Here is a 14,135-nt window from a genome sequence, read left to right as displayed (position 1 = left end):
TCTATGTTCAATCCTGAGTACCAAAAAAATAAAATAATGACAATAATATTAGATAATCTTTTATGATACTATAATTTCAATGCTAAAGGTTAGCATTTCTATACATATTGCTTTGCCACTAGTATACAAGTTCCTTATAATTACTATATTTTAAGTAACCCAAAATTCAACATATATGAAAACATTTCATAAACAAATTCTTATATTGATTACCTATACTTCAGTTTATTTGTTGAAAGTCCTGTGTTCAATTTAGCATCAAAGAATGTTTAGCACTGGAAATAATGTTAATATAATCAAGTATATAATCAATGCCTCTTAACTCTAAAGCTCAATTAAAATCCTGCTCCTTTGTTCTTTATGTCCCTAGACTGACTTTTGGTACAGCCCCTTCAACTCCTTATCTCTATCAATCTCAGAAGCGTGTGTATGGCATAGAATTGGAAGCAGGGTCCTTGGAAGATTAGTGGGTGATGTGAATCAATTGAAACAAATTATGATGAAAACGCTTTCAAAGATTCCACATTTCTCATGCATCTACCAACTTTAGTATGTCAGATTATCATAGTAATAATGTTCTAAATAGCTAAACTTTATTGACAGCTTACTTATTTACATGCTAGGGACTATTCTAAGTGTTTTATCTGTGTAACTTAATCTTCACAACTACCCTGAGGAAGATATTAGCATCATGCCCATTTTAAAGATCAGGACACAGAGACACAGAGATGGTGAGCCTGGACCCCAATTCAGACAATCTGACTCCAGAGTCAAACACCTAATAACTATGCTAGCCATGAATCAGATAACCAGTATGTTTAACTCTGTGAAGAAAATTAATAAAAAATTAAGAGTGATATATAAAAGCTATATACGTCTCTTAAAAGTTTGATACAGTAATAATTAAAATGCCTAACTCTCATTTCCTTCATTTTCCAATTCAGTAAGAACAATACAAAAATAATTCTGAAGTTTCCTAAAAATTACTCTTTGGAGTTTCTTAAATGTAACTTGCAGGTTAAAAGAAAACAGATACTCACTGGCCAGACTGGAAATCCTTCTCATTCACAACTGCACAGTTGGTTAATGACAATTCATCTGTAGGACATCTTGCAGCTTGCATACTCTATAAAAATCAATGGTTAAGAAGATAAAATAAAGTTAGGATTTATTTCCTTAAAGATTATCTTATGTCTTCCTGAACTGTATTCTTCATCACTTGTAAAAAAAAAAAACTCTACTGTTTTTCACTCCTAGAATTCCTTCTGTGGTAGACACAAACCCTTCCTTTGGGAAACAAATCCTCCCTCATTTCATGTGGGTTTATGGGACTGCCAATCACAGAACGCACACATATACACTTCTAACTCACCCACAGGATTTTATATGTACAGGCACTAAAAGAAAAGCACTCTTTTTGCTGCATTACCATACGGAGGAAGATTTTCTACTCAAAAAAGACAGTAAAATGGTCACAAAGAAAGCAGTCAGCAGAGACACAGACAAATAGCTATATGGAAACTCAGACTGGACAAAGTTTAAGTCCTTGAAACCAGTCCTAAACAGGTTATAAGACAATAAATAATTTTTTTGCTCAGCTTATTGGACTCTAATACAATAAGGAGCTTTCCATTCCATCATTTCATTCCCAGAAAAGAATGGGTTTTGGTTTGTTTTTTTTTTTCATTTTTGGTATTAAGAATTGAACCCAGGGGCACTTTACCACTGAGCTACATCTCCATTATTATTTTTCATTTTGAGAAAGGGTCTCGCTAAGTTGCTCAGGACCTCAATAAATTACTGAGGCTGGCTTTGAACTCTCAATCCTCCTACATCAGCCTCTCAAGCCACTGGGATTATAGGCATGCACCACTGTGCCTGGCTAGAAAAGAATCTTGGCTGATGAAAGTGTTGTGAAGTTAATTCAACAAATTATAAAAAGCATCTTGTTATAAGAGATCCTAAATGGCTATGAATCATGTCTCCTACAGATTAAGAAAACCTATCTTTTAAAGCTATTTCAACAAAAAATAATTACGAGGAATACTTTAAAAGAAAAACAATTAGTGGCCCTTTTGGTTAGCAGTTACTAGCAAAATGTTCAAATGATGTTTTTAACCAATAACCCCTCCATTGTTCTCTAAGTTTCCGGTGAGCTATGACACTAGGATACATTCCTTTTATAAGTGTTCATCCCTCAAATCTCAAACCAAAGCAGATTATTCTTAAATTTGTCTCCCAAACACAAATTTATAGAATAAGATGAATCATTTTTTGCTATGCTTTTAACTAAAAATTTCAAAATCATCATCCCAGTTGTTTTGGGCTAAAGTAGGACACGTTCACAAGACAATCCTTTGGGATATAAGAAGAAAATACTAGTACTTTATTTATATTTATTTTCTATCAATTTTCTCATTTATATATGACAGCGGAATGCATTACATTTCTTATTACACATATAGAGCACAATTTTTCATATCTCTGGTTGTATACACAGTATATTCACACCAATTCGTGTCTTCATACCTGTACTTTGTTTGGATAATAATGATCATCACATTCCACCATCATTAATAATCCCATGCCCCTCTCTCTTCCCCTCCAACCCCTCTGTCCTATCTAGAGTTCCATCTATTAAGTTCAAGAAAAAAAAATGATTTCAAAAGTGTAGCCAAATTCCCCCATTTTGATCCAGACATTGACATGCAATTAAAATCAAGTATCAAGATAAACCGAATTTAGGGCTGGGGTTGTAACTCAGTGGTAGAGTTCTTGCCTCACATGCGTGAGGTACTGGGTTTAGTCCTCAGCACCACATAAAAATAAGTAAATAAATATATTTTTTAAAAAGTTATCACTTGTTAAAAAAAGATAAACTGAATTTAGAAATAGCCCTCTGAATACATACAGCACAAAATATAAAATCAACATCTTAAAGAATGATGTATCACTTTGCTGTATGTATTATTAATAAAATAAAAATCATGAGATTATTGTACATTTAGTTTTAGCACATCTTTTTTATATGTTAAGTATGGATATATACTGGGGTACATAAGACATTTTTTAATTTGGGGATTCATGATCAAATGTTTGGAAGTCACTAATTTAGCATATGAAATGAACAGCCAAGATCACAAGTCTGCTTGCTGAATGAGATAGCATTTTGCCAAGGTCACACCTTGACCAGGTATCTAACACCCTCCCAGGGTCTCTTTAGCCTGTGTTTCTTCCTTTTGTATTCCTTCTCCAACCCTCTGCCCCTTGCCTGGGCAATTCCTACTCATTCTACCATTTTCAGCTTAAACATTACATTTTCTAAGAGGGCTTCCTAAACACCTGCCCTATCAACTAAAGAGATAAAATAAACTTCAGATGGAAGCACCTGACTATATTTTTGCTATCTGCCTACATGTTTGCACTGCATATAAGAAAATAAGTTTCTGAAAGACTGAGACTATATTTTGCTCATATCTATAGTTCCTGGGACTAATATCTGGTCTGACATACAGTCAGTACTCATTAAACACCCATTAAATATATAAATTTATTGGTCAATACCTATCTGTCTCAACTGAAGAATAAACAATCCAAGGAACATGTATGCAAAGTACTGATCATTTCATGGTTATTTAGGAAGTAATACAATTGTTCAAAGTTACATAGAACTGATTTTGCCAACTGTGGGCAGTGGCACACACTGGTAATCCCAGCTACTCAGGAGGCAGATGCAAGAGGATCCCAAGTTCAAGGGCAGCTTCAGCACTTAGTGAGACCATGTCTCAATAAAGGGGGGTGGCTAAGGATGTAGCTCAGCAGTAGAGGGCCCCTGGGTTTAATCCCCAGTACTGCAAAACAAGTAAACAAAAAACCAACCAGATATTCCAAAGTAATAAAAAAAAAATTACAAAATGCCAAGTTAACATTTTCATTTGTAAACTTGTTTGCTTGTCAGTGTCCTTTAACAAAGAGAGAATAAAAATCTATAGAAGTCATCTGGCTAACCAACTAAAACAGATGCTGCAAGCAAAAGGCCTCCCTACTGGAATCTAGAAGCATCTGTGTTTTTATGGTAAGCCAAGCAGGATATCTCATTTTTTTCAACAAAGTGTAAATCCCTATAAATAGTAGCTGCCTACTTACCACAGTAATGCCAAGGGAACATTGACCCCGCCTCTAGGAAACAGTAATAAAAAATAGCCACTATAGCTGTACAAAATTGTTAATCAGTTTTATGTAAGTTTAGTTATCTGAGTTACTACAATACTGAACTTAAACAATGAAGAAATGTTTTCATTATAACAATCTGAATTATCAAAAATTATAAACTACTTGCTCTCTAAAGAATGAAAATTCCACCAGGCGCAATGGCCCATTTCTGTAATCCCAGCAACTTGGGATTCAGCAAGAGGATCACAAATTTAAGGCCAGACTCAGCAACTTAGCGAAGCCCTAAGCAACTTAATGAAAACCTGTCTCAAAATAAAAAGGGATGGGGATGTGACTCAGTGGTAAAGTGCCTCTGGGTTCAACCCTGAGTACCAAAAAAAAAAAAAAATGAAAATTTCAACAAGCCTTTAATAGAAACTTTAGTGAAAATAATTATATCATTATTTATTGAGAGCCTTGAAAATACAGAAAGGCAATTTGCTTCTGTTCATCAAACAAAAATTGAGGGAATTTAGCCAGGATTCCTTTGGGCAACATTACACTGCTTTAGCATTTAAATAACACTCCCTTTACCTAAAGGACCACTTTAAAAATTGAATGATTAAATATTTAATGCTTTATTGTTTACCAAATAATTCAGGAGGACAAATTCAACAGAAAGAAAAACAGAATGTGGTTCCTGACTATATTACTAAAGGCTTATTTTGAGTTTGAAATCACTAAGTTAGCACAATTAGCTGCCCCTACCCCAACTGTAACCTTGGTGCATCTGCCAGTCCTTCCTCTGTGGTGTTTAAGATACTGGTTAAGAGACATCTCTTGAGACACACACATCCCCACAGGAAAGAGAAGGACAAACTTCATGAATTTGTCCCAGGGCCAGCTCAGCTGACAATCTCACTTACATCTCCTCTAAAAGGATCTTTCCTAAAAAATAAATAAATAAATAACATTTTAGAACTACACTTTCTGATAAAGGAACCACCAGACATATAAGACTGAAAATAAATTAAAATTAGAGCTGGGGGAGCAGGGGATCATAGCTCAGTGGGTAGAGTGCCTGCCTCACATGCACAAGGCTCTGGGTTCAATCCCTAGTACAACCAAAAAAAAAAAAAAAATTAGGGCTGGGGATGTAGCTCAGTGATAAGAGTACTTACAGCATGTGGGAGGCTCTGAGTTTAGTTTCCAGTACCACAAGAAAAAAAAAAATAACAAATAATTCAGTTTTTAGTTAGATTAGCCATATTTCAAGTGCTGCTAGTGGCTATAAAGTTTCATGGGGTAGTGCTGGTTTAGAACAAACAAAAAAGACCACATGTAATACCCACCTTCAGCCTATAGAATCCCTCTGCTATACATTCTTATAATACTTTCTCTTAAAATTCTGAAGCCATGTAGGACTAGGAGTGAATGGCATAGAAAAAGTTGAACCTGTGTGTCCTACAATTGTCTCTCCAAGAGTCTCTAGGGATACCCTTAACACTCCCCATCTTAGACCGATAACTATTCATACAATGAATGAACCTTCTGATATCATTTAAGTCTTTTAAATTCCTTTAATTTATATTGAAAAAGGAAAAAAGTCTTTGAGTAGAAACATACAAAAAAAAAAGTAAAAGACTGACAACGTCAAATATTGGCAAAAATGTGATGAAGTTTCCTATAGTTAATGTCACCCAGCAAGTATACCCCTAAATTTTTCACCTAGGAAATGAAGACATGTCCACACAAAGACTTGTAGATAAACGTTCATAGCAGCTGTATTCATAATAGACTCAAAATGGAAATGACACAAATATCCTTCAAAAGATAAATGCATAAACAAATTATGATACAGTCATAAAATGGAAGAGTATTCAGCAATTAAAAAGAAAATAGCAGCTGGGAGTGGAGGCACACGCCTATAATCCCAGCGGCTCTAGAGACTGAGGCAGGAGGATTTCGAGTTTAAAGCCAGCCTCAGCAAAAGCAAGGTGCTAAGCAACTCAGTGAGACCCTGTCTCTAAATAAAATATAAAACAGGACTGGGGATGTGGCTCAGTGGTTGAGTGACTAAGTTCAATCCCCAGTACCAAAAAGAAGAAAATAGCTATTGATATATATATATATAACATGAGTAAACCTCAAAAACATAATGCTGAGTCCAAGAAGCCATATGCAAAAATGCCTCATATAATAGAATTATGGGGTAAGAAAAAGAGCTGGGATAGGCAGATAGAAAACTTGAGCCCCGCCAAATTCATAATACATTTATGCATGGATGTTCATGAAATTAGTAAATCTCACTTCTGGGTGTATCTGTGAGTGTGTTTTCAGAGATGATTAGCATATGGGTTAGTAAACTGAGGGGAGAAAATGTGCCTTCTATATGGGTGGCACTGTTTTCTGTGTAACAGTGCTAAGAGACCATAAACACAAGCCAGGTCTCGAGCTCAGGATGATTCCTGTATAAGCAAAAAAAAACCTGATATCTGTTGACTAATGCCCAAACCTCCTCCCAAAAAGGCATGGTAACCTGACTGGACAAAAGGGCACCTGAAGAACTTGTGGACACAAGTGCCTTACCCAGGATTGGGTCAGGGACTAACTTCCTTAACCCTGTAGATTCGTATAAACCCCTAGATAACAGCTACTCACTGGCAACTGTCTTCACCCTGCAGGAGCTCTGCTCTGCTCTCTATTACTTTAATAAATCCTGCTTCTTTGCTCTCACTCTTTGTGTCCATGGATCTCATTCCTTGAATTCATGAGACAGAACCCATTCAACCTCATGCTGTGTGCTACAGTTAACAATATTTGTCCTTTTGTCTGGCCTATTCACTTAGCATAATGTTTTCTAGGTTCATCCAGATTGTAGCATTTATACAGACTTCATTCTTTTCTATGGCTGAATAATGTTCCACTGTAAGGATATATCACATTTAATCATTTCCTCAGCTGATGGACACTTGAGTTGTTTCCACTTTGGGGCTATTATGAATAATGCTGCTATGAACATCCATGCATAAATGTATTATGAACATGTTTTCAATTCTCTTAGATATATACCTACAAGTAATATGATGGTTAATCTTCAATGTCAACTCAATCAGACTGAGAGACACCTAGGAAATTAGTAAATCTCACTTCTGGGTGTATCTGTGAGTGTATTTTCAGAGATGATTAGCATATGGGTCAGAAAACTGAGGGGAGAAGACCTGCCTTCTGTATGGGTGGCACCAAGCAATAGACTAGGGGCCGTGGAACAAAAGCAGAAGCAACACATGTAAGCTCAATTCCTCTTGAGCAGGTTCATTTTTTGCTGCTGCTTTGGAGAACATAAGACTCCAACTTCTTCAGCTCTTCAATGTTAACTCGCACAGTGACTCTCCAAGGAGCTTCCAAGCCTTCAGCTTCAGGTTAGGGCTACATCATTGGTCCCTCTTGTTCTGGGACTCCCAGCTTTTGGGGCTGAGCAGCTACTGGTTCCTTTGGCTCTCCAGTGCACAGACAGCCACTGTGACCTCTGACCATATAAGCCAAACTAAAAAATTCCCTTTTAGAATTACGCATATATTTTATTGATTCTATTCCTCTAAATAACCCTAATACAAGTACATAGATATGAATGCTTATCAGATATATAATTTGCAAATATTTTCTCCCATTCTGTGAGTTGTCTTCCCTTTCTTGATATTGTCGACCCATCAAAGTTTTTAATTCTGATGAGATCCAATTTACATATTTTTCCTGATTGCTTATGCTTTTATATCACATCTTAAAAAAAACAAAACACTGCTTAATCCAAGGTCATGCAGATTTTAATGTTCCCTTCTAAGAATTTTAAATCTATTCTGAATTAAGTCTCTTAATTTCATTTTTTAGATTGCTCGTTGCTAGTGTATACAAACGTAACTGATTTTTTGGATATTGATCTTATATTCTACAACTTTGCTAAATTTGGTTATTACCTCAAACAAATTTTTGTTTTGGTAAAATTTCTTTGGGATTTTCTATATATGTAAGATCATGCAATCCACAAATAGAGTTTTCTTTCTTTCTTTCTGTCACAGATGTCTTTTATTTCTATTTCTTACATAACTGCTCTACCTAGAACTTCCATATAGTATTGAATAGAAGTGGCAAGAGTAGACATCCTTGCTCTTAAGACACCTTTCCTGATCTTAAGGGGGAAAGATTTTAGTCTTTAGCATTAAGTACAATTAATGTTAGCTGTGGGTTTTTCTGTCAGTTGAATTTTGTTTGTGAACTGAATTTTGAGAGTGCCAACTCATATGGTTGCTCTGAGAATCTAACAAGAAAAGATCCGTGAAGGTGTTTTCAAAACTGTAAAATACCATTTAATTTTAAGATCTTATTCAGTAACTTAGTGCTTTTACTCTGAAAAGTTGGCCCCAAAAGTTGTAAAGAAATCAAAACAATACTGACTCCAGTTCAAAAACAAATTTAAAAAGTGATACACAGAGGGGCTGGGGTTGTGGCTCAGTGGTTGAGCGCTCGCCTAGCATGTGCAAGGCCCTGGGTTCTATCCTCAGCACCACGTAAAAATAAATAAAATAAAGGTATTGTGTCCAACTACAACTAAAAAATATTTTTTTAAAAAAAGTGACACAGCGAGAATATCAGAAGGTCTAAGGTCTAACAAACTTCAAGGTCTTCAAAGCTGTATGATTTATTGACTTACACCCAAAAGTCTCCACTATAATTATCTAAATTGCCGATTTTGATCTGAATCCCTATTATTAAACATAACTAAAATTTCATGTTATAAAATTTCACACTAAAAATTCATGTTTGTAATATTGAGAAGTTTCTCATTTAATAAATGGAGCTTAATAAATATAAGTAAAATATAATATTATTATTTTCCTATTTTATTCTTTAGAAATAATTCAGTAGAAATAATTATTTATAAATAATTGAGTAAAAAATGGCTGACAGAAGGCAAAAAGGAACTACTAGCCTACTATTCTTTTTTGGAAAGAATATTTTAAAAATATCTAAAAATGTACCAGGCACTGTGATAGGTGCAGCAGATACTTAAATTAAAAACAAAGTAGTGATTACTTTTTACATCATTTTTAATATTGAATAGGAATAGTTATAAAATACAAGTAAGATCTAAAACACCATCATACAAGTTTCATGTACTTATCATCCAGTTTAAGAAAAAGAACATTACCATTTCTTTTAAATCAAGTTTTTTTTTGAAGAAAACATGCATATAGAAAAGTACTTTGTGCTTGGTTCCTTTTATACAAAGTGAACATACCCAGGGACAAAACACCCAATTGGAGAAAGAGGACATTACCAGCATCCCTTACTGTCCCCACTGCCCCTCCTCTCCCAACCATAGATAGCCACAATCTTGATTTCCATCAGAGAGAGAAATCATAGCTTTACCTGTTTTTGAAAATGTCATATAAACAGAATCATACAGCATTTGTTCTTTTGTCTCTGACTTCTACCCTTCATTATGACTGTGATTCATCCATGTCATTGCATACAGCAATATTTTATTCATTTTCATTGCTTTTTATAGCATATACTTCATATATATCCATTTGTTTCCAGCTTTGAATTATTATGATACTGTTGTTATAAACATGTTTGTATATGTCTTTTGAGTAATATTTGTATACATTTCTTTTGGATATAATCCTTTCCCCTCTCCCAATGAGCACAGTGGTCAGATAATGGACATACTTGCATATGCTCAGTTTTAGATAATTTTGCCAAACAGTTTTCCAAAGACATTGTGCTCATTCATTTTCATCCTTGTCAACAGTGTATTAGAGTTCCAGTTGCTCCACATCATCACCAATACTTGGACTCTGTTCTTGATCTAACTTTTGGGTGAATGTGAAGTGATATCTCTTTCAGGCTTAAAATTTTTATTTCCCTGATGAGTAGTGAGTTAATTAAGCACTTAACAAATGCTTCAGACATGGTCATTGTAAAATGCTTCTTTGAATCTTTTGTCCATTTTTATGCTGGCTTTCTGTCATTTTTTAATTACTGACTTGTAGTTCTTTATAAAGTCTAGGTACAAGTCCTGTCAAATATAAGTATTTCAAATTTCTTGTACTCTATGGCCTATTCTTCTGTCTGTCTTTAAGTGGTACGTGCTATGGACCGAATTTTGCCCCCTACTCATGACACAACACATAGAAGATTCACATCTACCCATCCCATCCCTTGGACTATTCTGGAGATAGAGCCTTAAGGTGATAATTAAGGTTAAATGAGAGCAAAAGGATTGGACCCTAATCTGACAGGACTCTGGCCTGATAAGAGGAGAGAGAGAAAAAAATATATATAAGGACTTGGAAAATATTATTTCTTGTCTTCTGGCTTTCATTATTATAGTCAAGAAATCACCGGATCACCTAGTTATCTGCTGAAGATATTATCTTTTTTTCTCTGATGGCTTTTAAGACTTCTCTTTCTTTGACATTATGCAGCTTTTTTTTTTTTTTATACCTTTTTAGTTGGACACAATACCTTTATTTTTATGTGGTGCTGAGGATCGAACCCAGCACCTCACACATGCTAGGCAAATGCTCTGCGGCTGAGCTACAATCCCAGCCCCTATGCAGCTTCTTTAAAAGATGTCTCACGGTGAATTTGTTTTCTTTTGACCCTACTCAAGATTCTTTAGGCTTTTCTGAACTTGTGGGCTGGTGTTCTACACCAGTTCCCTGTCATTCTCTCTTCACATACTGCCTTTGCCTCAGTATTTTCCAGGCTTTTCTCCCTAGAATTCTTCCTACTAGACTTGACCTTCTTATTCCCCCTTCTGTGTTCTCTAAACTCTTATATTACTTTTCTTTTTTTTTTTTTTTTGTTTCTGTACTTCATTCTGAATGATTTTTTCAGATCTTCCAATTTCCTAACTCTATCTTTAGCTCTAATCTTTTATTAAACTTACACATTGTGTTCTCAATTTCAATTATAACTTTTTTTAAGCCACTGAGTTCTCAATCTCAATTATAGAATAATAGTTTTTCATTTTCAGCTATTTTGCTTGATCTTTTTTTTTTGGGGGGGGGGGCGGGCGGTGCAGTGCTGGGGAATCCAACTGAGGGCCTAGCACAGGCTAGGCAAGTGCTGGAGCACCAAGATACACCCCAGCCATCATGTTTGATTCTTTTTCAAATCTACCTGGTCATTTTCAAATACTTGCTCTTCACTTCTATTTTAAATTCTCACTTTCATTCCTGTAAGCATATTAAATGTATGCATTTACGTATATTTGTGTCTGCTAACTCCAATATTTGAAGTCTTTGCAATTCTGACTGCCCTTCGGTCTTTCTGTTGGCTCTCATTCACTGTGTCTTGTTTCTTTGTGTGTTTTGTGACTCTGAGTTCATATTTCTTACAACTTTGTTTAGGAATTCTTTAAGTCCCAGGAAGATGAGTTCTCTCATAAGCTTTGTGCTTGCAGCTCCTTAAGCATTCTTGGCACTTTGAGACACTGTCACTTTGTATCACTTTACACTTAATTAATTCCTTAAGACTTCATAACAAGGGGCATAAAGTTGGGATTCAAATCTGCATGGAGGTCAACCTAGGGGTGAAAATTCTCAGGGTAATTTTTTTTTTTAACCCTACCTAGCAACATCAAATTTGGAGATAGAAGATTTCCCTGAATGGTGACAGTAGAATGAATCAGACATAACTTTCCTATGTTCATATATGAAGACATGACCAATGTAACTCCACATCATGTACTCCACATCAAGATTGGGATCCCAATTAGAATAAGTTATACTCCATGTGTGTATAATATATAAAAATACATTTTACTGTCATGTATATCTAAAAAGGACAAATTTTTAAAATATTTTTTTTAAAAAAGAGAAAATTTTCCCTGGATGGGAAAAGTTTATTCTTTGTCCACATTTGTTACAAGAGATAGCCCCTTGAGATACCATCTTTACTGAGGGGTTTCTATCATAAAACCTACTAACTTTTATCTCTGTTCTCTTGAGTTTCTTGAGAAGGAAGCACAACCAAATTTATAAATATCTTCAAAGCAAAAACACTTGGCTTACATCTCTGAGTTTCCACTTTCACCTTGTTTTGATTATTCTTTACTTTCTGACCAGTAAGCTCTATGAACTCAATTTTTAATTTTTTTTAACCTAGCATTTTAAATTTTTCAGTCAGGGAACCTAATCTAGTATATTACAAGAAATAACTAGGCTTTCTTAAATATTAGAAAATTAGTTATAGGTGAAAGTATTAAAAGGCAGAAAAAAACAATAACATTGAAACCTAAAAATAAAAAGTTTGCATATATATTTGGAAGAAATTTGGAAAAAAAATCTACAACTAACTTGTAGAGTTTGATATACAAAGTCAATGGTTCTCAACTTCACCTTGTAGCAGAATCACCTGGAGAACTTGTTAAGAGACTGCTGGGCAGGGTGCAGTAAGGACATGCCTATTATCCCAGCTACTAGGAAGGCCAAGCAAGACCCTGTCTCAAAAATAAAACAAAAAGGGGGTCTGGGGTCGTGGCTCAGTGGTACAGTGCTTGACTGCACCACATTGCAGACATGGTAATAAAAGATCATTTATTGAGGTATTCAGAAATAAATGTCATGTTCATTCATTGAACAATCATTTACTGAATAATAACTCCATGCCAGGCTCCTTTCTAAACAAGGGGAACCAAATCTGTTAACATCTCACAAAATTTTGTCATTATTATTCTCTAAGAGGAAAGTAGCTAGGATAACTAATTTTTTTAAAATTCCCAATTCAGAGGTTTTTTTTTTTTTGGAAGACCCACAGTTAGTGATAATTCCTATTTTCATTGCTTGTCAAACCAACCACAAAGTGTTATTTATCCATAAACACATAACATTAAAAATACTTTGCAATAAAAAAATTAAGCCCCAAAATGCTCTTTTCTAGTGATTTTTAAAATAAAGGTTAGATTTCAAAACTTACTAATTTATTTCTTACTTGAAATTAATAACTTTCCTATCCATCAGCATATTCACGCCTCATTCTGAATATAGGAAAGGACCAAAATACCCTGCATTACTCATAAACAGCTGATGTTAATTCATATGGTTTCAAATTTATAGCTCATAATTTTGAAAAATTTTTAGCACTTTTTGGCTAACAATAAATCAAAACATAAAGTTAAGGAAAAAAAAATAAGCTTCCTAAAGTTATTCAGCTGAATTTTATTGAAGTATTCTTTGTGTCAGCCCTTGTAAAATATGAGGAAAAAAGGTCAAAATCAAAAGCAATAAATACTGTACAATTTCTTTAAAAGGAAGAGAGATTAAGTTGCTTCTAAAATTTACATGGAAAATGGCCAAAAAATACAAAATTAAGAAAAACGTGGGTTAACAAGAAAATTTTTAAAGCTGTGGCCACTAAGACAGGGCTACCTATACATATATTAACAAATAAAATAATGTAACAGGGTAAGTAGAGTCCAGAGTCAGACTCACACATATTGGAACTGGATTTAAAATACAGATAGCATTACAAACCAGTGGGGGGAAAGAATGGACTCAATGATAGTGGGACAACTGATTACACATGTGGAAAAGATAAAATTAGCTTTATAATTCACACTGAACACAAAATTGAGTTCCAGTTGAATTAATCAACAAAATGTGGAAAATAAAATTTTAAACTTTTAAAAAAATATGTTTTTATTAGTTATTGATGGGCCTTTATTTATTTATATGTGATGCTGAGACTCGAACCCAGTGCCTTGCACATGCTCAGCAAGCGCTCTGCCACTGAGCCACAACCCCAGCCCTAAAATTTTAAACTTTTTTAAAAAAAACATTTTATGGTCTCATAATGAGGTAAGATTTCCTGAAAAACACACAAAAGCATCAATCTTATGTTTAAAAAAAAAGTTAATTATAACTATAATAAAACTTATATCTAAAACTATGAACAACATGAATAAAATCACCTGG

General features: G+C 34.5%; 1 protein-coding gene across 1 annotated transcript in view; it reads right to left on the bottom strand.

Moving 5' to 3' along the window:
- The window catches only part of Nsf (N-ethylmaleimide sensitive factor, vesicle fusing ATPase), a 146,411-nt gene that overhangs the window by 123,639 nt on the left and 8,637 nt on the right, over positions 1 to 14,135 (bottom strand). The window contains exon 2 of the mRNA XM_076870409.1: positions 1,041 to 1,126. Within this exon, the coding sequence (XP_076726524.1) occupies positions 1,041 to 1,126 (86 nt within the window). The remainder of the gene's footprint in view (positions 1 to 1,040; positions 1,127 to 14,135) is intronic.

The sequence above is a fragment of the Callospermophilus lateralis genome, chromosome 11 (assembly GCF_048772815.1).
Source record: "Callospermophilus lateralis isolate mCalLat2 chromosome 11, mCalLat2.hap1, whole genome shotgun sequence".
Classification (NCBI taxonomy): domain Eukaryota; kingdom Metazoa; phylum Chordata; class Mammalia; order Rodentia; family Sciuridae; genus Callospermophilus; species Callospermophilus lateralis.
Note: the sequence above shows the minus strand (reverse complement) of the source record. Positions and strands in the feature narration are given on the sequence as shown.